At 43.3% G+C, this 27797-nt stretch overlaps 1 protein-coding gene across 1 annotated transcript; it reads left to right on the forward strand.

Annotated features, from left to right (window-relative positions):
* Nucleotides 1–774: 774 nt before the first annotated feature.
* ESM1 (endothelial cell specific molecule 1) lies at nt 775–27492 on the forward strand. The gene is made up of 3 exons (XM_073559955.1): nt 775–1268; nt 19467–19622; nt 27091–27492. The coding sequence occupies exons 1-3, from the start codon at nt 968–970 to the stop codon at nt 27177–27179; spliced, it is 546 nt and encodes a 181-aa protein (XP_073416056.1). The 5' UTR covers nt 775–967; the 3' UTR covers nt 27180–27492.
* The last annotated feature ends 305 nt before the right edge of the window (nt 27493–27797 follow it).

A 27797-nucleotide genomic window follows, 5' to 3' on the forward strand; every position in this document is an offset into this window, starting at 1 on the left:
ATGTAGCTCTAAGTGGTGCAGAGGTAGCAGTAGATGCACCTTCACTCTTAGGACCACACAAGAAAACGCTAGTATCCTAAACATCACATGGGGACGGTGGTGGGCCCTTCAGAACAATTCTGCTGTGGGGCCTACAAGCTTCAAGTTATGTCACTAATTATTTAACCAGGGTGTGTGCACACGCTGCGGATTCTGCTGCGGTGTACAGTAGCATAATATCCTATGGGAAATGGAAACCGCAGTGCAGACGGTGCGGACAGGTCAATTCCTTCTGCGGATTCCGCTGCGGTTTACCAGCTCCTCCATTGCAGAGGTGATAAACCGCAGGCCAATCCGCAAAACCCTCGCGGATCAATCCGCAGCAGAATCCGCAGCGTGTGCACACAGCCTTATAGGTCAAGACAGAAAGCAAAAGACCAAGCGGGCAAAGAGCTCGATATTGTCTTTAGCGCATGGTGGTCTCGTGATTCTTCGGAGGGGAGCTAATAAAAGTTTCATGATGCATTAAAATAAAATTGAACAAGAGATTACATATTGACCGAAAATGTTACTGAAAACTAGGAGAAAGGAAAAAAAAAAGTTATATCGATATTCAATTCCTCTCATCTTTTTCTCATCCTCCTTAACATTTTGTTGAGGGCTTACAAAAAACAAAACAAAACAAAACAAGAAAACAAACAAAAACCACCATCTAAGCAAAACAAATGACATGAAGTGTGAGGCTTTTCAGTTCCTGGATGGCAGCAGCTTGTAGATCCAGCCTCCATCCTGGACCTCCTGGAGTAAGACAGGGGAGGCTGGCAGGAGGACAGTCACCGCCGGATTGAGGAAGCTGACGCCTGAGCAGCCTGTGGGAAGACGATGTATAAAGCTGCGCGGGTTGGAGGTTGATGCTCAGCTGCCACTCTGGGTGCGCTCCCGTCCTCAGCTGAAGCCCGGTCCCCAGTCCGCCGCCCTGCCTGCAGAGATGAGGGGCTGCCTCTTCGTCGCCTCTCTCCTGATTCACGTGCACCTCGGCGCAGCCCGGAGCGCCCAGTACGCGGTGGACTGCCCCGAGCGCTGCGACAGCAACGAGTGCAAGAGCCCCGCCAGGTGTAAGAGGACGGTGCTGGACGACTGCGGCTGCTGCAGGGTCTGCGCGGCGGCGGCCGGGGAAACTTGTTACCGGACCGTGTCCGGCATGGATGGGGTTAAATGTGGGCCCGGACTGAAGTGCCGTTTTTTTACAGAGGAGGATGATTTTGGAGATGAGTTTGGAATATGCAGAGGTAATAATCCCATTGTATGCTGTTTATGATCAATCATGTGTGGCATTTGTCCCGTTTTAACATTATGCAGAATCATTATTTATTATCTATTTTTGCAAATATTTCAAACTTTTGGAATCAGTTGTGTGACCCCGTCCAGCAGTCCTATGTAAAACCGAGTGTGAGAGAAAGCTCCTGTGACTCGCAGCAATCTCAGCTCTGCTGCATCTATGGAGGATGCTTTACAGGGTTTACCTGCAAGATGCTTCTATCTATCTATCTATCTATCTATCTATCTATCTATCTATCTATCTGTCTGTCTATCTATCATCTATCTTTCATATATTTATCTTTCTATCTATTATCTATTTATTATCTGTCATCATCTATATATTATCTATCTATCCACAGGAGTCAATTATCTATTTATTATCTATCCATTATCTATCTATCTATCTATCTATCTATTTATTATCTATCAATCTATCTATTATCTACCATTTATATATCGTCTATCTATCTATTATTATCTGTCTATCAACCATCTATCTATCTATTATCTATCTATCTATCACATATCTATCTATCATTTATCCACATATCTATCTGCACGACAATTCTGTCTTTTATCTATCTATCTATCTATCTATCTATCTATCCATCTATCTATCCATCTATCTATCTATCCATCTATCTATCTATCTATCATCTGCCCTATCTATCTATCTATCTATCTATCTATCCATTATTATCTATCATCTATTATCTATCAATCTTTCTATTATCTATGATTTATCTATTATCTATCTGTCTTTCACTTTTCCAGATAATATCTATCTGCACAACAATTCTTCTATCTTTTATCTATCACATATCTCTTTCTCTCTCGATCTTAATCCAAAAACTGGGGGCAGTTCTCCAAAATCAAATGGCAAACAAATGATTTTAATCAGCCGATTCAATATGTCGGCTCAAAATAGCAAAAGGCCGCACTATTTTGAACCAAAACAGTTCAAAGAGTGGTCGTAAATGGCTGCACATCCAGTTGGAAGAATGTCTCAAGTGGGGTACCACAGGGCTCTGTCCTGGGCCCTGTATTGTTCAACATCTTTATCAACGATTTAGATGAAGGAATTGAGGGTAAACTGATTAAATTTGCTGATGACACAAAGCTAGGAGGGATAGCTAATACTAGAGAAGAAAGAGAGGATTCAAAAAGATTTAAATAAACTGGAGAAGTGGGCAGCAACTAACAGAATGGTTTTTAACAGGGAGAAATGCAAAGTACTACATCTGGGCAATAAAAATGAAAAAAGCATATATAGAATGGGAGGAATAGGGCTAAGTGACAGCACATGTGAAAAAGACTTGGGTATACTAATAGATCACAGACTGAATATGAGTCAACAGTGTGATGCAGCAGCAAAAAAGGCAAATGCAATTCTAGGATGTATTAACAGAAGCATACAGTCTAGATCACGTGAAGTCATTATTTCCCTCTACTCCTCTTTGGTCAGACCTCATCTGGAATATTGTGTCCAATTTTGGGCACCACATTTTAAAAAAGACATCAACAAACTGGAGCAAGTTCAGAAAAGAGCGACCAGAATGGTGACCGGTCTGCAAACCCTGTCTTATGAGGAAAGGTTGCAGGATTTGGGAATGTTTAGTTTGCAAAAGAGAAGACTGAGAGGAGACTTAATAGCTGTCTACAAATATCTAAAGGGCTGTCACATTGTAGAAGGATCAACTTTATTCTCATTTGCACAAGGAAAGACTAGAAGCAATGGGATGAAGCTGAATGGGAGGAGACACAGATTAGATATTAGAAAAAACTTTTTGACAGTTAGAGTGATCAATGAGTGGAACAGGCTGCCACGAGAAGTGGTGAGTTCTCCTTCAATGGAAGTCTTCAAACAGAGGCTGGACAGACATCTAACTGGGATGATTTAGCGAATCCTGCTTTGAGCAGGGGGTTGGACCAGATGGCCCAGGAGGTCCCTTCCAACTCTACGATTCTATGATTCTATGATTCATGCGCTGATTACAATCAGTTTTTCCTCCATCAGACTATGGAGAGCTGCCCCCAATTTTTGGATTAGTAGACATCTTAGTGATAGCCTTAGGGATTTTGTACCCATGTTTGCATGAAAAGTCATTTCTTTCTTTCTTTCTTTCTTTCTTTCTTTCTTTCTTTCTTTCCAATATATCACATCTAAATGTATTATTTAACTCTATCTACATGATACAACTTTTTTTTCCATTTAAAGTTATATCAATTTACCTGCAACCCTAAAAAAATGTAAAGGAGACTGACAAAATACTGACAGGTGATGTGAATAACACGGATTAACTAGTGATCATGACACCTAACAAGCGGATAGATATATTAGTCAGCGAGTGAACAGTCAGTTCTTGAAGTTAATGTGATGTAAAAAACATGGGCAAAAGTGAAGATCTGAGCAACAAAGTCCATATTGTGACAGTTAGGTGACTGTATCATGGGTGTCCCAGTATGCCGTGGTTAGTATCTACCAAAAGTGGTCCATGGACGGTCAACAGGTGAACCAGCAACAGAGTTATGGATACCCAAGGCTCGTTCACGGACATGAAGAGGCAATACCATCCGGTGTGATCTCATAAAGGAGATATTGTAAAACAAATTGGTTGGGAAGGTTAATACTGGCCATGGTGGAAGGGTCCGAACACAGAGAGCATCACAGCTTAAAGTGGATGAGGCTGCGCAATCACATCCCACATTATATTAGATAGATAGATTATAGAGATATGATAGACAGATAAAAGATAGATATGGGATAGATGATAGATAGATAGATTATAGAGAGATGATAGATAATAATAGATAGATAGATAGATAGATAGATAGATAGATAGATAGATTATAGAGAGGTGACAGATAGATAATAGATAGATAATAGATAATAGATAGATTATAGAGAGGTGATAGATAGATAATAGATAGATAGATAGATAGATAGATAAGTATGCTTGAGGAAGGCTCATCACAGTTTATCTGGAGCTGAAACAACTCATTTTAGAGGGGTTAATAAAGTGCCCATATTTTGTGTATGCTTTCTTTGGGGTGGGCCTCGCATCCTAATATTCCAGGATGCAGTTGTTACTATTTTTTTCTAGATAGATAGGAAACACTTGTGCTTTCCAGTAACAAGTTACACTAGAATCATATCAAAGAAAACCTAGTTCTTTTCATGTAAAACCACAACTAATGAAATGAGAGTGCAGCAGGTGTGTATCAGAGCGTAATGACTGTGCACAGTTACAGAAAACTGGAGTGTGTGGCTCCAATTCATTTAGACTGGCAAGCCAAAAGTCACCATTTTTATTGAACAAATTTGCATTACATTGCCACTTTTCAACCTGTTTTACTACAAATATAAACAGGGGTCTTCCCATGCACAAAGTACATTTTAATTAATAGATCTTGGAATAATTAGATGTGTTTAAAAAAAAATGTTTGTGAGCTGAGATATTTTTGTAAATGTGTCCCTGCTGTGTAGTGGTAGTGTTCTACCATGTAGAGCTGCTCCAGTTTATGGTCAGCACATACCACAGCTCCAGGCCATGGGAAAAGCATAACACGCTTATGATAAGTGAGTATACGATGAAACAACATGGGCTCACAGCTGCTGCTTTCTGAGGTAGCACATTTCCCTGCCTGAGGTAACACAGGAGTGAGTGTTTCTGCTGCGCCTTCAGCCCTCTGATATCATCATTAATTAAGTCAGTGACATATCAACTCAGCATTAGAGCTCCGACAGGGGAGGTGTTACTGTAAAAATCACCGATATCCTAGATCTTCATACAATGCAGAATAAGGACCTATGTGGCTGATAAAAAAATACAGTACAGATCCACCAAATCTTAGGGCATAAAAGTGATATAAGTGTTATAGTTAGACAAGAACAATAAAAAGCACATTGACTATAATTAAAGCATAGCAACCATAACTGACCATCTCCTGACAAATGCCAATCTCTAACCCCGACCCAGGGTTTCACCCATAAAATGGCTCCCTCCAGAGCATAGGTTTCTGTAAAGCGTATATCAGCAATGACATTATTAATTACATAATTACATAAACATTCTTCTACTATTATTTGTGTACTATTATCGTATGGTATTGAGTTGCAAAAGATTTTAGATGGACTGAAAATTATGAATATATGATACTGTATAAAGGCGTAGCAGCGCTAAGATTGCCATAGAAAAACTTATCACAGCTCAGACAGACAGGCAGACAGAGAGATATAGAGATAATAGACAGATGTTAGATAGATAGATAGAGTGGGAAAAAAGTATTTAGTCAGCCACCAATTGTGCAAGTTCTCCCACTTGATGAGAGAGGCCTGTAATTGACATCATAGGTAGACCACAACTATGAGAGTCAAAATGAGAAAACAAATCCAGAAAATCACCTTGTCTGATTTGGCAAGATTTATTTTGCAGATTATGGTGGAAAATAAGTATTTGGTCATTAACAAAAGTTCATCTCAATATTTTGATATATATCCTTTGTTGGCAATGACAGAGGTCAAATGTTTTCTGTAAGTCTTCACAAGGTTGGCACACACTACTAGTGGTATGTTGGCCCATTCCTCCATGCAGATCTCCTCTAGAGCAGTGATGTATTGGGCCTGTCGCTGGGCAACACAGACATTCAAATCCCTCCAAAGGTTTTCTATGGGGTTGAGATCTGGAAACTGGCTAGGCCACTCCAGGACCATCATATGCTTCTTATGAATCCACTTCTTCATTGCCCTGGCGGTGTGCTGGGGATCATTATCATGATGAAAGAACCATCCATGTTTCATCTTCAATGCCCTTGCTGATAGAAGGTTTGCATTCAAAATCTCATGATACATGGCCCCATTCATTCTTTCATGTACAAGATCAGTTGTCCTGGTCCCTTTGCAGAGAAACAGCCCCAAAGCATGATGTTGCTACCCCCATGCTTCACAGTAGGTATGGTGTTCTTTGGATGCAACTCAGCATTCTGTCTCCTCCAAACACAACGACTTTTGTTTCTACCAAACAGTTCTACTTTGGTTTCATCAGACCATATGACATTCTCCCAATACTCTTATGGATATTCCAAATGCTCTCTAGCAAACTTCAGACGAGCAGGAGGACATGTCTGACACTGCAGGATCTGAGTCCCTGGCTGCGTAGTGTGTTACTGATGGTAGCCTTTGTTACGGTGGTCCCAGCTCTATGCAGGTCTTTCACTAGGTCCCCCCGTGTGGTTCTGGGATTTTTGCTCAGCATTCTTTTAATCATTTTGACCCCACGGGGTGAGATCTTGGGTGGAGCCCCAGATCGAGGAAGATTATTAGTGGTCTTGTATTTCTTCCATTTTCTTATTATTGCTCCCACAGGTGATTTCATCGCACCAAGCTGCCTGCCTATTGCAGATTCAGTCTTCCCAGCCTGGTACAGGGCTACAATTTTGTTTCTGGTGTCCTTAAACAGCTCTTTGGTCTTCACCATAGTGGAGTTTGGAGTGTGATGGTATGAGGTGGTGGACAGGTGTCTTTTATACTGATAACAAGTTCAAACAGGTGCCATTACTACAGGTAATGAGTGGAGGACAGAGGAGCCTCTTAAAGAAGTCACAGGTCTGTGAGAGCCAGAAATCTTGCATGTTTTTAGGTGACCAAATACTTATTTTCCACCATAAATTGCAAAATAAATCCTGCCAGATCAGACAAGGTGACTTTCTGGATTTGTTTTCTTATTTTGACTCTCATAGTTGTGATTTACCTATGATGTCAATTACAGAATTTGCACAATTGGTGGCTGACTAAATACTTTTTTCCCCACTGTACATAGATAGATGATAGATAGATAATAGATAGATTGATAATACATAGATTGATAGATAATAGAAAGATAAATAAATGGATAGCTAGATAGATAGAAAGTAGATAGATAATAGATAGATAGATAGATAGATAGATAGATAGATAGATAGATATTACATACCGTACAAGTAGATTTTATAAAATTCAACCAAAATAGGAAAGTGAGAGCAGACAACTACATTATTACACTACAGAGCATTATATTATCCGGAGGAAATGCTTCTAGAGTAATATTGAAATGAGTCATTGTTTCTAAGACATAATCCCTGCATTGTGATGTCCCATTGTGTGTGGTACATGCCGTTCCCAGTGCACACATACATTGGATATATCAGTCCGGCAGAATTCCTTATTTCTACAAACCACTGCTTTATATGTAGAAAAAAAGTAAATGAACTATTTTGAGGGTTTAGCTGTCACGACACAAGTCCTGATGACAACATCTGGGGACCTATGAGGAATGAAGAATTGGGCCAGCTGACTAACATGGGGTTCAGTTCCAAGCAAATAGACCTGTGTAGTTGTTTCCATATTTTTCCTCCTCACCTCTCATTCATCCAGGATCTCCTCTTAACGCGGCACATTGCTGATTCATGTCACAGATAAATCTTTTCTAGGTAAAGCCGTGGCTCCCCTGACAGCTACAATGTATAACTGCATTTTTTCTTCATTGTGGATGATAGAATATCTTTTTAAAGGGAAAGAGAAAGCTGGCAGAAGTTGGGGATACTTTTAAAATAAAGAAGTTTTACTTGCCTGTCCAAACCCCTCTGCTCAGCACCGCCTCTCTGATGTTCTCTGCTCAGAACCGATTTTAGACAAAGTGTGACCATAGTCAAAAATTAAAACATGGATCCCCCAAATGCTAACATAGTGCACCATCACACAGACACAATTAGGGGGAATTCATAAGAGCTGACCTTTAAATGAGCGCAATCGACTATTGTCAAGTTGCTCGGCGCTTGTTTACCTGCTGACAAATAAAGGTGGGGACAGAACGATCGCTGAGATCATTCTGTCCCCATATACAGTAACCTGTTATAGGCAGCAAATCTCCTGTTCACACTGGGCTTTGTGCTGCCATAAAGATGATTTTTGTCCTGGCATAAAATGATACAGTCCCGCTGAATGAGTATTTTGATCTTCCTTTGGGTGACAGATCACATGTTTTCTTGTACGAATGTTCATATATATACATATATATATATATATATATATATATATATATATACTAGCTGAAGAGCCTGGCGTTGCCCGGGCATAGTATCCAACTGTGGTTAGTTATGACAAATTATAATGATTATATTGCACATAAAAACATTTCACATCATATATTCAACACTACAGATTTGCAACACAAATTAACTAAACGATAACCCAAGTATCCTATCCTGTGTGATACTGACTGCTGAGCCGTGTATCTAATCCTATGCTGTGTGATACTGTCTGCTGAGCCGTGTATATAATCCTATCCTGTGTGATACTGACTGCTGAGCTGTGTATCTAATCCTATCCTGTGTGATACTAACTGCTGATCTGTGTATCTAATCCTATCCTGTGTGATACTGACTGCTGAGCTGTGTATCTAATCCTATCCTGTGTGATACTGACTGCTGAGCTTTGTATCTAATCCTATCCTGTGTGTTACTGACTGCTGAGCTGTGTATCTAATCTTATCCTGTGTGATACAGTCTGCTGAGCCATGTATCTAATCCTATCCTGTGTGATACTGACTGCTGAGCCGTGTATCTAATCCTATCCTGTGTGATACTGACTGCTGAGCCATGTATCTAATCCTATGCTGTGTGATACTGTCTGCTGAGCTGTGTATCTAATCCTATCCTGTGTGATACAGTCTGCTGAGCCATGTATCTAATCCTATCCTGTGTGATACTGACTGCTGAGCCGTGTATCTAATCCTATCCTGTGTGATACTGACTGCTGAGCCGTGTATCTAATCCTATCCTGTGTGATACTGACTGCTGAACTGTGTATCTAATCCTATCCTGTGTGTTACTGACTGCTGAGCTGTGTATCTAATCCTATCCTGTGTGTTACTGACTGCTGAGCTGTGTATCTAATCCTATCCTGTGTGATACAGTCTGCTGAGCCGTGTATCTAATCCTATCCTGTGTGTTACTGACTGCTGAGCTGTGTATCTAATCCTATCCTGTGTGTTACTGACTGCTGAGCCGTGTATCTAATCCTATCCTGTGTGTTACTGACTGCTGAGCCGTGTATCTAATCCTATCCTGTGTGATACTGACTGCTGAGCTGTGTATCTAATCCTATCCTGTGTGTTACTGACTGCTGAGCTGTGTATCAAATCCTATCCTGTGTGATACTGACTGCTGAGCCGTGTATCTAATCCTATCCTGTGTGATACTGGGCTCCCCCTGCAGTCTGTGTCAGAGGGTGGTCTGTGTTGGCACGGTAATAAATTGTGTTATTTCCAGCTTTAAAGAAGGACGATAACACCATAGAAATGATAAGAATAATAGGCCTCACTTACCACAACTGTCTACAAAGAAAACTGTTGCTGATAGCAACCAATCACAGCTCATTTTTCATCTTTTAAACAGCTCTGGGACAGCGTGGCGAGTTTTGAGTGGCGACTTTTGTGTTTCGACTTTTATGTGGCGGGGTTGGTGTATGTGTGGTGAAATGTGTGCTGAGGGTGGTATATGTGTTGAAGCACGTGTTAGTGTGTGGCGCATTTTGTGTGTGTGTTGATATCCCCGTGTGTGGTGAGTATCCCATGTCAGGGCCCCACCTTAGCAACTGTACGGTATATACTCTTTGGCGCCATCGCTCTCATTCTTTCAGTCCCCCTTGTTCACATCTGGCAGCTGTCAATTTGCCTCCAACACTTTTCCTTTCACTTTTTCCCCATTATGTAGATAGGGGCAAAATTGTTTGGTGAATTGGAATGCGTGGGGTTAAAATTTCACCTCACAACATAGCCTATGACGCTCTCGGGGTCCAGAGGTGGACTGTGCCAAATTTTGTGGCTGTAGCTGCGACGGTGCGGATGCCAATCCCGGACATACACACATACATACATACACACACACCCACATTGAGCTTTATATATTAGATATAGCCCCCTTCCTTTCAATAACAATCAGAAGCCTTCTATCCATGGAGTCTGCCACTTTCTTAATCTGTTGATGAGCAACTTTTTGGGCCGCAAAAAGAAATCCCTGCCTCCACATTTCATCATACTATCATCCTGCGCATGCGTCCTGCACTTCCTCGACAATCTGCACCTCTTTCTTCTTTCGATGGTCCGATTCTTGTGCGCAGATGCTGAATACACTGACCAGGTACAGATTGTTGAGGAAGCGCAGGACCCATGGCACCTCAAGCCCCAGAGCCTGGAAGAAATCATTAAGGCTAGTTTCACACTAGCGTTTGTTCCACGCAGCGCACGGCGCCGCTAAGCCCCGCCCCCTGCCGGCTCCCTGCCCGCCCCATCTGGTCATCGCCACCTACTATCGCACATGGACGCTTGCGATCTGCGCACCCTGTCTTTAGCATAGGGTGCGCAGATCGTGCGCTGGCCGTGCGCTAGTAGGATTTTGGCGTGCGCTGCGCACTTTTGAAGGTGCGCCCATGTGCACCGAATGCAGCATGTTGCATTTCGGCGTGCTCGGTGCACCTTCAAAAGTGTGCAGCACACGCTAAAATCCTACTAGCGCACGGCCAGCGCCCGATTTGCGCACCCTATGCTAAAGATAGGGTGCGCAGATCGCAAGCGTCCATGTGCGATAGTAGGCGGCGATGACCGGATGGGGCGGGCAGGGAGCCGGCAGGGGGCAGGGCTTAGCGGCGCCGTGCGCTGCGTGGAATAAACGCTAGTGTGAAACTAGCCTAAAATAATGAAATAAAAGTCTATTTCTCCACATCTAGACATCAACTCAAAAAGGTCCAACTAGTTCATTTTTAAAAAGGCCAGCCCATAGCGGGATCCCACCTCCACTTTGATGGCATCTGAGTTGAACAGCCTGTGCCAGTTACTGATCTAGCCACGGGTCCATCAAGAGTCACTCTCATCTCGTCAGGCCATAAAACCTTGGAAAAATCTGTCTTCAGATATTTCTAGTCCCAGTCTTTACACTTCCACTTCTTTTTCTTGCTCAGTGGTGGTCGGGTTTCAGCCTCCCTCACCTCGGCCATGTCTCTTAGCACTGAACTCCTATTTTCAGAATCAGTTACATTTCTTTTCTTGGCCTATTTTCCTAATAATTCTGCACACCTTGATAATGGGTGTTGTATCCTTAGGCTGCATCCTCTTCATTACACAAATACACATCACCTGACCTGCTCCATCTAATAAGCATCAAGTTTATATATCGCATTGTTGGAAAGTCTGCATAACAATGATGATATGGTCAAAACTCTGACTTACCAAATTGTGTACACAGTGTACACTGTATGTGAAACACACACTCTATGCTAACGTACACTATCACATTCTATGTTACGCACACATACTGCAGATTAGACACACCGGGCTAGTGTCCAGTTTAGTCTTCTTTATTATTATTATTATTATTATTATTATTATTATTATTATTACAATTATTATTTATTATTATAGCAAAATTTATTCCATGGTGCTTTACATGTGAGGAGGGGTATACAGAATAAAAAACACGCACAATAATCATAAAAAAACATGTCATGAGACTCATGACTAGTACAGGAGAGAGGACCCTGCCCACGAGGGCTCACAATCTACAAGGGATGGGTGAGGATACAGTAGGCGAGGGTGGAGCTGGTCGTGCAGCGGTTTGGTGGATCGGTGGTTACTGCAGGTTGTATGCTAGTTGGAAGAGGTGGGTCTTCAGGTTCCTTTTGGAGGTTTCCACGGTAGGTGAGAGTCTGATTTGTTGTGGTAGAGAGTTCCAGAGCAGGGGGGATACGTGGGAGAAATCTAGTATGCGATTGTGGGAAGAGGAGATAAGAGGGGAGCAGAGAAGGAGATCTTGTGAGGATTGGAGGTTGCGTGCAGGTAAGTACCGGGAGACGAGGTCACAGATGTATGGAGGAGACAGGTTTTGAATGGCTTTGTATGCCATGGTTAGGGTTTTGAACTGGAGTCTTTGGGTAATGGGGAGCCAGTGCAGGGATTGACAGAGGGGAGAGGCTGGGGAATAGCGTGAATTAGTCAGGCAGCAGAGTTTAGAATAAATTGGAGGGGTGCGAGAGTTTTAGAGGGGAGTCCACAGAGCAGGAGGTTGCAGTAGCCAAGGTGGGAGATAATGAGGGCATGGACTAGAATTTTTGTAGATTCTTGGTTGAGGAATGTACAAATCCGGGAAATATTTTTGAGTTGAAGTCGGCAGGAAGTGGAGAGGGCTTGGATGTGTGGTTTGAAGATGCCGGCCTAGCCAGGGACAGCCCACTCTGCACAGGTTTTAACTTATAACATCTGTGCTACATGTACTACATGTGTGGTGCGAGCTCAGGAGCTAAGTTATACAGCCAACGCCAAAGTCTCACTGCTGGAAACGGAGCTTGCTCTGATCACAAATGTTTAACATCTTAGATTTAAGCTTGTTGTCCGGACTGAAATGAAAAGTCTGCAGTCCCTCGTTATGAATTCATACTACCAATACGTAACAGTGGGCAGTGAACATACTGTGACAACTCCACAGTATTTCATGTGTGGGTGGGTGATCAGGTGACCACATGTACGCGATTTACCTAATTTCAGTCGTTTACCTTTTCACATTCACTCAGCTTCTCTCAATAAAAGAGAACTGAGAGAAGCAAAGGAGTCTAGTGGGCACGCATGCAAATCGCATTGCACACCGTCACCAATTCAGCAGTCTGCCGTCACAGAGGGTAACTGCAGACATTCATTTCTACACCTCCCCTTGAGAGCGCTACACACGAAACACACATCGGGGCTGTGCTGGCGGGCTTGTGCTGATCCTCCCTTATCATGGGTAAGCAAAACTATACATGACCTATTGGTTTTGACTCCATTTTATATCCATGGATATTGTACCCTTTAATATATATGAGGTTACATAGGTACATAGCATACTACATGTTGCTTTACTTGCTGGATCTACCTTTTTGCCCTTCATTAGTTTTTCCTCCTTATGTTGACATACTTGAGAAATGATGGTATTTAATCATTTTTTTTATAATTTTTGTTTCAATAAATGTTTTTTTAGCTTATTGTTGGTTTGTGGCTACTCTATTTTACGTTTGATCAGTATTGTGCTTGGAGTACTCCACTGCTTTATTGATCTACTATGTGGGAGGACTAAATTATACTCTAGTCTTCTACCTCAACAATGTTTGTTTGCCTTATGAATTCTTTGTTAAGACTTTTTATTTCAGCCTGAACAACCCTTTTAAAAGACTGGAAATGAGGGAAGGTGTCAAAGCCCATCAGCTCTCCAAAAACTTGATTTCAGAGTGCCAATGACATTGTCATGGTAGCTGGCGGGGCTAATGACAACCACACTGTTTTTTGGCACTGTATTGTACAAGTCGTCAAGTGATCAAAATTGGGACCAATATACCAACAGTATTTATATACTGTATATATAAAACTTCCTTATCACCCCCCAATTGGGGTGGTCCTTTTTGTCCTTTCTCATTCTCGGATTCTCTACCAGAGACCTGGGAGTTTGAGGGTTCTGCGCGGGATCTTAGATGTTCCCAGCATGTTAATACTGTGCAAAAGTTTTAGTCAGGTGGGGAAAGAATCCTACAATGAAAAAGTTTTTGAGAGTAGAACTGTTTATAGATTATTTTTTATCAATTAACAGAATGCAAAGTGAATGTGAAAAAGAGAAATCTAAATCAAATCAATATTTGGTGTGACTGCTCTTTGCCTTCAAAACAGCATAGATTCTTCTGTTGCAAAAAATCAGGGATTCTGTAGAATTATAGTCAAGTGCATTAGTAAGTAATTACACCAAACAGATGAGAATGATCATCATTTTCCTATGTAGGTGGAAACAGTCATTAACTAAAACAGAAAAAAATGTATAGGAGGTAGTGATAAGCGAGTATACTCGTTGCTTGGGTTTTCCCGAGCATGCTCTAGTGTCCGAGTATTTTGGCGTGCTCGGAGATTTAGTTTGTGTCGACGCAGTTGCATGATTTGCAGATGATAGACAGACTTAATACATGTGGGAATACCCTAATAAGCAGGCATTCCTCACATGTATTCAGGCTGTCTAGTAGCCACAAATCATGCAGCTACGGTGACAGAAACTAAATCTCCGCGCACGCCAAAATACTTGGAGGCAGGCCCGGATTGGCAATATAACCAACCGGGCATTTTCCCGCTGGGCCGCTGTCACGTGGGCCGCGGGCGGCAGCGCCCGATCATCTGGCCGCTTGCCAGCGGCTGCGGCCACTGTTGCTCCTGCTGCCGGCCCTCTGCGGGCATGGCGGTGATAGTTTCCAAGTTCCTCCCGCACTGCAGGGAGATAAGCCGCCGCCGCCACGCACCCCATCCTCGCCTTAGCATGAGACCCCCTCCCCCCGCAGCCACTCACAGCGTCGCACTCGCTTGCCTGCTCGCTCTGTTCGCAGGACCTGTGAAGAAGTCACAGGAGGGGAGGAGTCAGGGGGTCACATGATCAGGAGCCTTTGTCCAGACCCCCGACATGTCACCCCTGACTCCGCCCCTCCTGTGACCTCATCACAGGTCCTGTGCGCTCAGCCTTGCCTCTACCGTCTGCAAGACTCTGCTTTGCTGTTGTCATGGTGCTGGTTGAGGTAAGTATGTGTGGGGTCAGGATTTACAGTGTGGATGTAGCAGAGCTGTGTGTGTATGAGGTGTACGGAGCGGAGCCGTGTGTGTACGAGGTGTACGGAGCGGAGCCGTGTGTGTACGAGGTGAACGGAGCGGAGCCGTGTGTGTACGAGGTGTACGGAGCGGAGCCGTGTGTGTACGAGGTGTACGGAGCGGAGCCGTGTGTACGAGGTGTACGGAGCGGAGCCGTGTGTGTACGAGGTGTACGGAGCGGAGCCGCGTGTGTATGAGGTGTACGGAGCGGAGCCGTGTGTACGAGGTGTACGGAGCGGAGCCGTGTGTACGAGGTGTACGGAGCTGAGCCGTGTGTACGAGGTGTACGGAGCTGAGCCGTGTGTACGAGGTGTACGGAGCTGAGCCGTGTGTACGAGGTGTACGGAGCGGAGCCGTGGGTGTACGAGGTGTACGGAGAGGAGCCGTGTGTACGAGGTGTACGGAGCGGAGCCGTGTGTGTACGAGGTGTACGGAGCGGAGCAGTGTGTACGAGGTGTACGGAGCGGAGCCGTGTGTGTACGAGGTGTACGGAGCGGAGCAGTGTGTACGAGGTGTACGGAGCGGAGCCGTGGGTGTACGAGGTATACGGAGCGGAGCCGTGTGTACGAGGTGTACGGAGCGGAGCCGTGTGTACGAGGTGTACAGAGCGGAGCCGCGTGTACGAGGTGTACGGAGAGGAGCCACGCGTGTACGAGGTGTACGGAGAGGAGCCACGCGTGTACGAGGTGGACGGAGTGGAGCCGTGTGTGTATGGAGTGGAGCCATATGTGTACGGGATGTACGGAGCGGAGCCAAGTGTGTACAAAGCATACAAAGCGGGCTTTTCCCACGGACACAGGAGTACATGGCGCAGCCCCGAGGAGCATTTTAAAACACACACATGACGTTCCACCTGAAGTGATATGCTGGAAGCTGACCGGAAATGAGATAATTTCTTGAGGAGATTGTGACGGAACCAGGAATGCTTCAGATCCATCACCGTGTCCTCCTCCGAAAGCGCAGACAGCAGGATCGCCTTGGAATCGGGGATGCCGGCCATGTGAGCGGATCATAATAGGTCCTGCACCGGGAGGCTCAGGTGGGCACTACTATGGGAGCCGGGCTGCTATAGTATCTTTGTAGAATCTTTCTTTATTTCTTTCTCTCTTTTTCTTTCTTTCTCTGTTCTTTCATTCTCTGTTCTGTCTTTCCCTCATTTTCTTTCTCTCTCTGTTCTTTCTTTCTCTCTCTGTTCTTTCTTTCTCTCTCTAATCTTTCTTTTTTTCTCTCTCTGTTCTTTCTTCCCTCTCTTTCTCTCTGTTCTTTCTTTCTTTTCTTTACTTCTTTCTTTCTCTCTGTTCTTTCTCTGTCTCTCTGTTCTTTCTTTCCCCTTTCTTTCTCGCTCTCTGTTTTCTTTTTTCTCTCTCTCTCTCTGTTTTCTCTCTTCCTTAGTGCCAGTCAGTGTGCCCATAATGCCAGCCACTGTGCCCTCAGTACCAGTCAGTGTGATCAGCAGTGCTAAATGGGTGCGATTAGGTGTGGACATGGGTGTGACTAGTTGTGAAATGGGTGTGGCTGGGCGTGGCCAAAAATTTGCAGCGACGCGCTGCGCGCGACGCAGTCTTTGTCCATCTTTCCCTTCTTCAAAAGTTGGGAGGTATGATAGGGGCGGCTATGACCAGGGGGTCTGGTTGCCCAATAGAGAGCAGTTCTGCCAGGAATTCTCTCACCGTGCGTACAAAAGGGGACAGAGCTTTGGGAGGAGTACTGTACCTAAAAGCAATAAATAGGACTGAGCTGAAATACCGGGCACAGCTGTGACTACATGTTATATAGTCGTGTTAATCTCCTCTCACTTCTTGTAAACAACAAGTGTACAAAGATATTATATAGTCACCATGTGACTAGTGGGCCTGTGTAACTTCAAATGCCAGGGCTGAATTTTAGTCCCAGTCCTGCCCTGCTTTGAGGACACCCGAGCAACGAGTATTCTCGCTCATCACTAATAAGAGGCTTAAAATTGAGCGAGGAACAGCCAAATTCTGCTTCAAAGGTGATCATATGGAAGACAGATTCATGTCTCAGATCATACGCCATGGCAAGACAGAACTGCAAGCAACAAAGCACAATGTACTTACACTGCATCAAAAATGTCTCTCCTAGGCAAAGATTTCAAAGCAGACTCATTTCAAGATGCGTTGTTCAATATCTTTGTTGAAGAAGCACCAAGAAATGAGCATCATTGAGGACTTTAAGGGCCTGTCACACTAAGCGATATCGCTAGCAATATCGCTATAACTTGTGACGTTATAGCGATATTGCTAGCGACATCCCTGTGTGTGACACTTACCTACGACCGGCTCCCCCGCTGGTTATCGCTGATCGCGCGAGAACGTCCAGGACTGTTTCTCGTCGTCAGCTTCCTGTGGCGCTTCCTGTGGAGCGATGAGCGTGGAGCCGGGCGGGAAGACGCAGGATCGCCTAGTGTGACCAGGTCGCTGGTGAGATCTGCCTGTGTGGCAGCTCACTAGCGATCACTTAGCGATGTACCAGCGATCCAGACCGCGTCATATCGCTGGTCGGGATCGCTGGTACATCCCTAAGTTTGATAGTACCTTTAGATGTAATGGTCAAACAAAGAAACTTAGTGCAACAGATGAAATGACACATCTTGCTTTCCTTCTTATGAAATCAGAAAATGTCCAGCAGTGCCAGCAGCTCACAACTGGCTGCAACCACTGGGATCCAGCTACAACCATCTATTGTTTGGAGAAGTCTGGCAAGAAGTTATTTTCATGAAAGAATTGTGAACAAAAAACATACTTTAGACATTAAAACAAGGCCAATTGACTCTACGTTGAACTCTACATGAAAACAAAGGAACTGGGGTGCAGAAATATGGCAACAGGTGCTCTTGACCAATGAGTTAAAATGTGAAAAAATTTGGTTGTAACAGAAGGCAGCTTGTTCTCCAAACGACTGCAGAGCGATACCAAAATGAGCGAGTGCAGGCAATAGTGAAGAATTGTGGAGGGTCTTTTCAAGTGTGGGGCTGCATTTCAGCAATTGGAGATGGGGATTTGGTCAGGATTAATACTGTCCTCAATGCTGAGCTGTACAGGCAGATACTTATCCATCATGTAATACCATCAGGGAGGCGTCTGATTGGCTCCATTTTTTTTCCGCAGCAGGGCAATGACACCAATGTCATTAAAAACCATCTTTAGCACTTAGGCATAGCTAGGATTTTGATGCAGTGGGAGGGTAACTTCTGAATGGGCCCATAACCAGGTAAACCTGATTACAACAATGGTTCAGGACCCTAATAATGGATGCAGAACATGTAAGAGATTACAGTACATTTACAGATAGTGACATACAGTTAACGTTCTTTCTGCTGGAGTCTTTCACTTTTCCAGTCTTTTCCATCTGGCGCAGACCGGCATTACAGCTTCTTCCAGCCAAGACTCAGCTTCAAAGATTATAATGCACTTTCCATATTGCTCCATATAGTATAATGTATTCTCCATAGTCCTACATAGAGTATATTGCACTCCCCATATTCCTTCATATAATAATGCACCCCATAATCCTCTATATAGTAGACTCCCCATAGTCCATATAGTATAATGCACCCCCATAGTCCTCCATATAGTATAATGCACTCCCTATAGTCCTCCATACCATATAATGCACTTCCCATAGTCCTCCATATAGTATAATGCACTCCCCATTGTCCTCCATACCATATAATGTACTTCCCATAGTCCTCCATATAGTATAATGCATCCCCATAGTCCTCCATATAGTATAATGCACTCCCCATAGTCCTCCATACCATATAATGCACTTCCCATAGTCCTCCATATAGTATGATGCACTCCCCATAGTCCTCCATACCATATAATGTACTTCCCATAGTCCTCCATATAGTATAATGCACTCCCCATAGTCCTCCATACCATATAATGTACTTTCCATAGTCCTCCATATAGTATAATGCACTCCCCATAGCCCTCCATACATTATAATGTTCTAAATGATTTTTAAATGTATTAAAGAATCATAATACTAACTTCTCCTCCTTGTTCCCCGCTGCACTGCGACATCAGACACTGAGGAAGAATGATGAAGAAGGAAGCATAGGTTGATACTCCTTGCTCAATCATTGCTTTCAAGTGTATCGTCATCTAGGATGCCGATAGAGTTGAATGTGCGATGACAGATGGGGAATCCAGTACTGGTGCTGGCATCAGGACCCCCGTATCATTGGCTCCATAGCAGCCGAATAGCCGCCATTGGTGGCAGTGCAGGGAGATCGTGTCTCCCTGCTCTTCTGCAGAGATTAATTGTATTGGCGCACTGCACATGCCGTCTTCGGTGGTCCAAGAAATATATAGAGAGTGAATCTGATGCTCTGCAGACATTGCAGTTTGCTTGACTAACACTACCTAACACTACATTGGTGTTTGGTATCATAATTTCCAATGCGCAAATGAATTAACTTTGTGTTGCATACAATGCTGAAACTTTCTTCTTGCTTTATTGCAGAATGTCCATATGGCTCCTATGGGATGGACTGCAGAGGAACCTGCAACTGCCCGTCTGGAATATGTGACCGAGTGACCGGGAAATGCATGAAATTTCCTTTTTTCCAGTTGACTGAAGCCAAACCTCCGAATAAACGACGACCCTCTTCATCTTCTGGTATGTTCCCCTTGCCATACACTGATACTATATCTAATGATGACTGGAATCTGAAGGCTCATTATGGGAGACAGCCTCAGTTTTTGCTTTTAGGCATAGAGCACCATTTTGTATGTATAGGAAGATGTTGGCGCTCATCTTCCTACACAGTGTCCTCCATATCAGTCATAGTATCTCATTGTGATCTACCCCATCTTTGTCTGTAAAGATGTTTATGTTAAAGGACAACACTATTTCAATGATAAACTGTAATGGAGATCCTCTAGCACCCGTGCTCGGCCACCCCACTGACTGTGTAAAACCACCCACATATGTAATCAATAAATGACTTTGAAAGTAATGTAAAAATACCTCGGGGAGGATAAGACAAGCGAGTAACCACCATAAATCAATAGTACACATGATAATAATCAGCTTTGTCATATATACAGTATATCTTATCGGAGAAATCTGCTTCTTCCTCCTCCTGGACTGACAACTTTTGCTGTCGCTATTCACCAGTAATTCACAGGAGATTGAGGCAGACGCAGACACCCTGCTGTAAGTTCCCCTGAAATGACACTTAGGCTATGTTAAAATGTCACATTTTTGGTGCATTTTTTTCTGCAAGCAAAACCTGCTCTTTAGACAGTAAAGAAGGTGCTAAAAAACAGGTTTTGCGGCTTTTTTTGCCCCTCTTTTCAGTACTTTTTTCTGCATTTTTGCTGCGTTTTACAGGATCCGAAATTTCAGCTTTGCTTACACCTCAGAAGCATGAACACAGGTCAGCAATGCACAATATATTTGAAGCCATAAAACCATTTTTGGGAAAAGGGCAATTTGATCAAATTATTTAGTGGAAGAAGATTTTTATGTCTGAAAAATAGTGACTGTTCTGAACAACAAAAAAAGCTCACATAAGTTCATGAAAATTCACACAATTACAGATGTATTAGTGGGGGGAGGTGAAATGGTCCCAAATAGTTTACCTAGAACATGGACAGAGTATTGCGTTTGTTGGACACTGTTTACTTTCACACTTTGGTTGGCCACAGGCATTGTTCAATTTTCCACCTTGGTCATACAATGTTTACTTTGCACATACCAATAATTTAATCACTTCCCGACATGTGCCATATATATACGGCACTGCGGGAGAAGATTCGCCGTATATATACAATGTCATGATCGCGCGGGCTCATGTTACATGTTTTTCAATAAAAATAATTGATTATTAGTTTTTTATTTGCATTTATTTTGGGTTGTTTGCGTCCATTTTGCACACTTCTTTCTCTCTTTTTTCGCATTCCCTCGTTCTTTAAGTGTGTGGACTGCAGCTCCCTGTGGTTTATTTGTAGTGCCCTCAAGGTTTCCATTTTTCGGCTCATGTTGAACGTCACCGCGATCAAGTGTGGGTGTCAGCTCTAAATGACAGCTCTATATGAAAGGTGACACCCTGCAGCAATTCCCACCATCGGTGCTAGCACAGACTGCGGGCGTTTAACCCATGATACCGCTGTCCATCGTGAAAGCTACATCGCGGGGCATTATAGAGGGAATGAGCTCCCTCTGTGCTCCCATTGGCACAGCCGAAAGATGACCGCGGTGTCACCTAGGGACGGTGGCCTGTCAGCTCATGCTCAGAGCATGAGCTGACATGCCTCCTCCCTGCATGTGAGACGCTGATCTAGTGCTTTGCAATGCAGAGGTATTGCAGAGTATTAGGCCGGTTTGACATTTGCGCTTCAGGGCGCAGCGACGGCCTGCGCACGGCCACCGCTAAGCCCCACCCCCTGCAGCGCCTCCGCCGGTAGCTCCACCTCCGGGCGCATGACGCTGCATGCGTCCCCTATCTTTATCACTGAGGACGCAGGTCGTGCGCAGTATGCGTTTTTGCGGTGCCTGCGTCCTTTTGACGGTGCGCCGACCAGCGCCAAATGCAACCTGTTGCAATTTGGTTGCGCTCAGTGCACCGTCAAAAGGACGCAGGCGCCGCCAAATGCATACTGCGCACGGCCTGCGTCCTCAGTGATAAAGATAGGGGACGCATGACGCATGTAGCGTCATGCGCCCGGAGGCGCGACAGGGGGCGGGGCTTAGCGGCGGCCGTGCGCAGGCCGTCGCTGCGCCCTGAAGCGCAAATGTGAAACCGGCCTTAGATCAGTGATCTGTCAGTGTGAAGTTGATCTTCCATCCTAAGAAAAAGTAAAAAAAAAAAAAAAAAGTTAATAAAAAATTGCAAAAATTTTTTTTTTTTTTTTTTTTAAAAATCACAAAATAAAGGATAAAATAAAAAATATTAATCCAATAAATAGATTTATTTATGTAAAGACAGAAAAACAACAAAAAAAGTACACGTATTTCACATCACCGCATCTGAAATGACCCGACCTATAAAACTATCTGACTATTCACTGAACACGGTTGAAAAATTAAATAAAAAACAAGGCTTTTTCATCATACCGACAAACAAAAAGTGGAATAAAATGCAATAAAAAAGACGAATGAAAATTAAAATGATATCTATGAAAATGTCATCTTGTCCCATAAAAAACAAGCCACCATACAGTTCCGTCAGCAGAAAAATAAAAAAGTTATAGCTCTCAGAATAAAATGATGCAAAAATGCAGTAATTCTTTTTCTAGTTTTCTAGTTTTCATTGTGTAAAAGTGCTAAAACTTTAAAAAAAAATATAAATGTGGTATCGCTGTAATCGTACCGATCTGAAGAATTAATCTGTCTTATCAATTTCACCACATGCGGAATGGCATAAAAAAAGAAAATCCCAAAAGCAATTCCTGAATTGATGGTTTTTGTTCATTCTGGCTCCAAAAATCAGAATAGACAGCAATAAAAAAGTCATGTGCCCGAAAATACTACCAATAAAAACGTCAGCTTGTCCCACAAAAAACAAGCTCTCACTTGACTGTATCAGCCAAAATATAGAAAAATTATAGCTATTAAAGTATGTTTTTGCAATAAAAAGCATCTTTTAGTGTGTGACAACAGCCAAACATGAAAAATAGATCTAAATCTGGTATCAAACCAATTCTTCACCTGCTGTTGCTTTGTTCATTCTGCCTCCCAAAGATAGCAGTAAAGCTCGGCTCACATTTATCCTGCACTCTACACTGAGCGCTTGTACCGAGGTTTCTATGTAAATCTCTGAAATATGATTGAGACGGAACCCCCGGCGTAAGATACCCTATAATGAGGCAGGTGGAGGCACTGTGGATACCATCTGGCCTCCTATGATCCTGTGGTGTCCGCCTTTTTTGGATTGCACAAAAGCGCAGTCTGCCACAGTTTTTTGCCCCCTCTGAAAAGAAAGGTAACGCTGAACAGAGGCCAGGCGAAGTCCGGAGTAACTCTGCTGCCGCATTATAGTGAATGGATCCCTCGGGGGTTTTATCTGAATCACGTCACTCGGAGATTTAGATGTAGACCCCCGATGAAAGTGCTCAGTGTAGAGATTGATGTAATCCCAAATTGTATGTAAAATGTTCCCAACAAAAGCTTCAACTCAATCCACAAAAAAAGCAAGTCCCCTCTCAGCTCGGTCATCTGTAAACGGAAACATAGGGGGCTTCCATGTTACCGGTAGTAAAAAGGCTCTGTTAAAATGCTATAGCTCCATGCCCCCCAAAAGAAATTCATCAAATTCTGCACTCCCAAATCCAAGTGCATCCTCCATTCTGACTGCCAGTGTGCCTAAACCACACTTATCGTCCACATTTTTAGCATTTCTGTAGCGATGACAGCCCGCTTAATTTACAAGTGCATGTCTCCAGAAACATGAACTGGGTACCACAGTGTACTGGTGACTACAATGTACTAGTTACTACAAGTTTGTTGTTTGCAATTTTTACTCACCAACATCCACTGCTGCTTATTTCTGGAAAATGGAGTCAAAATTGTCAATACGCCTGTAGATAAATTCCCAAAGGGGTAAAATTTCCAAAATGGGGTCACTTGAGGGGTATTATGCTCTTCTAGCAATTTGGGGCTCTGTATATGGAGTCCACAAACTATTCTAGCAAAATCCGCACTCCAGAAGTAAAATAGCACTTCATTCCTCCAGAGTTTCGCAGTGTGGCTAAGCAGTACTGTACAGCCACATATGGGGTATTTCCACATTCAGCAGAAATTGTGGGACAAATTTTGGTTCCATTTTTACCCATTCCTCAGTGTGAAAATGTAAAATCTGGTGCTAAAACAAAATTTTGGTGGTAAAAATGTAATTTTTTTTTCTTCATCGCCCAATGGTATAAAATTCTGTGACCCACCTGTGGTGTCAATATGATCACTGCACTCGTAAATAAAAAAGTGCAGCAAAAACGCAACATGTGAACAGAGAATAACACTTTTAGGATGTAGTGCTTATCAGGCCGGGGTCACACTTTTGTGTGTAATGCGAGAAACTCGCACGAGTCTCTCACATCAATACCCGGCACTGCCACCGGCACTCGGGACCGGACTGTGCGGCTGCATGTATTTCTATGCAGCCGCACACTCTGGTCCCGAGTGCCGGCAGCAGTGCCGGTTGTTGATGCGATAGACTCGTGCGAGTTTCTCGAATTACACACGCAAGTCTGACCCTGGCCTTAGTCAGATCCCCGCTGCAGGCAGAGCTCTTCTGTTGCAGCAAGTTGCCTCCAAGGAGAAGCGAAGCTCTTACAAATGTATCTTTTTTAGACGAATAGACTGTAATATGGAAGGGCATATGAATAAATCACATAAAAACCTTGCATGCTGTTTTTGTTTAATGCGTTTTAAGGTCATGTGTACAATAAAGGCCACATGTGGCAGACAGACATCCTTATATGGGTTGTCCGAGACTATTTATTTTTTTTACTGTGGGTAAGGTAAGAGATAATGTTTGAGACTAGCCCATAGAGGGAAAGGATTAGTTTTAGGGCAAGTGATTGCTTCCTGTTGTTAGTGAGATAGGGTAATGTGCAAGTAGGAAGTGTTATGTGAGTAGTGCTGACATTGGGGTGTTCTGCAAATAAAGGAGACTAAAGGACAGGGGAGTAGAGATATCCTGAAGCAATCGACGAGACAGAGTGGCCTTCCAGAACAGGGGTCCTTGGATAGGACAGCATTTCACAAGAAACCCTGAGCTTGCAAAATGCTGATGGTAACGGACCTAAAAAGGACTGAGTTCATGGAACTAGTGGGGGTCCTAAGTGGTAGATACAGGGCTCCAGAGGTGGGAAAAATAGGACGCAAAACTGCTGAGCAAGTAGAGAAGCCTGCTGATCAGGATTGTGACAACAGGCTAGGCTGTGATGAATTAGGGTGAAATAGTGTGCTTTACCAGCCCTGGAGCAGACTACAGTGGTAGTGTACCCCCTAATGCTTTTACATAACCCTTATCGAGTTACCGTTCAGTAAAGACTGTGTTTTAGAATTTGAGTCTCCTTTCTTGAACTGCAAAAATCTATGGTCCTGGCCAGCCAAAACCATGAACTACAAGGCGGCTTGCATGGGTGCAAGGCCCTTACAGCACCAACTCATACACCCAGCCAGGACCCACACTTTCATGTAGTGTGCCGGAGCGTAAAAGGAGGTGACAAGTGACTTGCCCGTTGCTACCACCTCGCGCCACGCTACACCAACACCAGGGTAGGACAGTCAGGTAGTTGCCTCTGTTAGTAACTACCTGCCTGTTAGTTTGTATGCCCATGGTAAAAAAATAGCCCTGGATAATTTTTTAATGATGTTTTCCACCACGCAACTCGGGATAGATCAACTATATCAGATCATTGAAGGAAGTCACTCGTTATCCCCTCCATTCAGCTTCTGGCAGTGGCCAGTTATAAATACTTCCACTCCATTACACTTTTAGTGCCCACTCCTGGGTTTTCCGATATTATACCACCTGGTACTTGTAATTCTTATAAAAAATGGTGCAGTTCAATGAGAAGATGACATTTCAAGTAAAGCTATAATTCTAGTAATGAAGAAAAGAAGGAGAAACTCTAAAGACTTTGTGTGATCTTACTCTATGCCGTGTGGACCACAGATAAAAATCCCAAATTGTTTCTGTAAACCTTATACATTTTCCAAAGAGATAAAGATCCTAGCGCCCCTTCTCTTCATTGAGTGATGTACGTACATTCAAATCGATCTTTCTATTAAAATCTGATAGGTTTCCATAGTCTCTATTTATCATTGATGACATATTTGTTCATGAAATTGATAGGGTTTCCAATCCTTCTACAATCATCCTTGCCTTTACTATTTCTGGCTACCAAACGAGGAATCTCTTTATGTGTTCCATCTATGGGAGACATCATACCAACTAGTCTCCATCCCCTAGCTCAGTGTCAACTGCAAATTAGAGATAAACCCTGCAAAGGAGAAAATTGATGAAAATGCAGAATATAAGTCACATAATGGCCAGAAATAGAATTATACCTCATGTAACTGCTTATTCTTAAAAGTTACTTGTAATTATAGTTTCCCTTTAATTTGTGTGCTGCTTATTTCCCATAATGTTACCTTATGACCTTCTATCCACATTGGAGAAGCTTATTTTGCAGTTATCTATGGTTTTAGAACCCATCGTGGATTTTTGCTGTCCATTTCTTATCCATCTGTAAGACATCAGCTTGTAAAGCATAATAAGGAGATCCAGCATTTTTACAAATGTGCTAACAGAATGCTGACTTGTCCATTCCAGGAGTGATGAACACATTGTAATTTCTGGAAAATAATTTCTTTCCATTTTTAGGATTTGCTGATCTAGCCCTCAGTTAGATGAGGATTTGAATCTCCACTGTAACCATGTTTCTGTGATACCTACGGTTGCTTGTAGATTAAAGGGGCTGTTTGGCCTTAGGCTACAAATCTGCAGTCACTCCATGTGACCGCAGACATGTGAATCCTCACTTCGCTCGCACTGAGAGGATTCTCCGGTGTTCGCGCCGGGAGCGATGTGTGCATGGCCTCAAGTATGTGATTTGCATTCATTCGGTTACATACTGACTAGATGGGTGCGACCTCTGTCAGTGCAAGTAAATTGAGCATGTTCAGGCACAGTTTAATTGGGATGTGGCTGGAAGTATGCAAATCGCATAATTGTGGTCACATGACCACTCGCTCCCGTGACCGAAGAGTCTTCATTAATGATCCCCATTCATAAGTTAAAAGGGCTACCGAAGTCTAAAAATAAAATAAACCCTGTGATTTCTATAAAATAGTTAATGGTATCCGCACCCCCCCATTCACCTACCCATCTTTTTTCTTTTCTCCTCCCCGATCCCCAATTGCCCCGTCGCTCCCGTCCAAAAGGCTCCCGAGAGCCCAGTGATTCCTCTGTACATTCCAGCTATTGCCTACATGGCACAATATTTTTCTCATTTGGTGGCGATGGGTGGAGGGTGCAGTTTGCCGGGAGAAGCATGTGATATAATAACGTCAGACCTGTTTCTATCAAAATATTAGCATTATATTTAATTCTATGTTTTTTTTTTGCTCTTAGATCTTGAAATGGCTTCAGGAGATGGACACAGTGTTAAAGATAAGGAAAAAGGATCTCGATCAGGAATAAAATGGTTAAACCCACGCTGATCTCTACTCTATTACTGTGTATAAGAACGACAGTGTGGACATTGGACTAAGGGAGGACATAACAATACAAGCAAAGTGGACATGTCATCTATTGGGAGGTCGGCTCTCCATGTGACACTGATAATAGATAGCAGCGGAGAGATCCTTATGTGGATTTATTACAGATGTACATCTTTGTTCTGTGAATCAAATACCGTTCAGCCTTTTTGTAAATGTGTAGTTATATAAACTTTTTATTTTGGATCATTTTCAGTTGTCTAGTATATCTAATACAGTTTACATGTGTATTTAAATAAATGCTTTGTAGATTAAACTAGTGTGACTTCTGCCGTCTTTCCTCTTTTCACTACAGCCATGTTCCCAAACCTGAGACTCATGAGTCACAAGTGGCTCTCAGGATCCTGACAAGCGGCTCACACCTGTCTCACTAAGTCATGGCAGACAAGTGAAAGTTGCTTGCAATACACAGCGCACGAAGAGAAGTAACTATGAAAAGGCTCTAGCAGTGCTGCAGGTCCTTGATCTTCCTTGCTGATGATGTCTACTCTGTAGCTCCCTGCTCTTGCTTGCTGGTGATGTCTACTCTGCAGCTCCCTCCTCTTGCTTGCTGGTGATGTC

The sequence above is a fragment of the Dendrobates tinctorius genome, unplaced genomic scaffold, assembly GCF_039654945.1.
Source record: "Dendrobates tinctorius isolate UK_male_01 unplaced genomic scaffold, ASM3965494v1 ptg000285l, whole genome shotgun sequence".
Taxonomy (NCBI): domain Eukaryota; kingdom Metazoa; phylum Chordata; class Amphibia; order Anura; family Dendrobatidae; genus Dendrobates; species Dendrobates tinctorius.

Excerpts from the sequence above, each read along its gene's own strand:
- ESM1 (XM_073559955.1), top strand. The coding sequence starts at position 968 with ATGAGGGGCTGCCTCTTCGTCGCCTCTCTCCTGATTCACGTGCACCTC. Across the intron at positions 1,269-19,466 it reads TGAGTTTGGAATATGCAGAG|AATGTCCATATGGCTCCTAT; the intron begins GTAATAATCCCA and ends GCTTTATTGCAG. Across the intron at positions 19,623-27,090 it reads ACGACCCTCTTCATCTTCTG|ATCTTGAAATGGCTTCAGGA; the intron begins GTATGTTCCCCT and ends TTTTGCTCTTAG.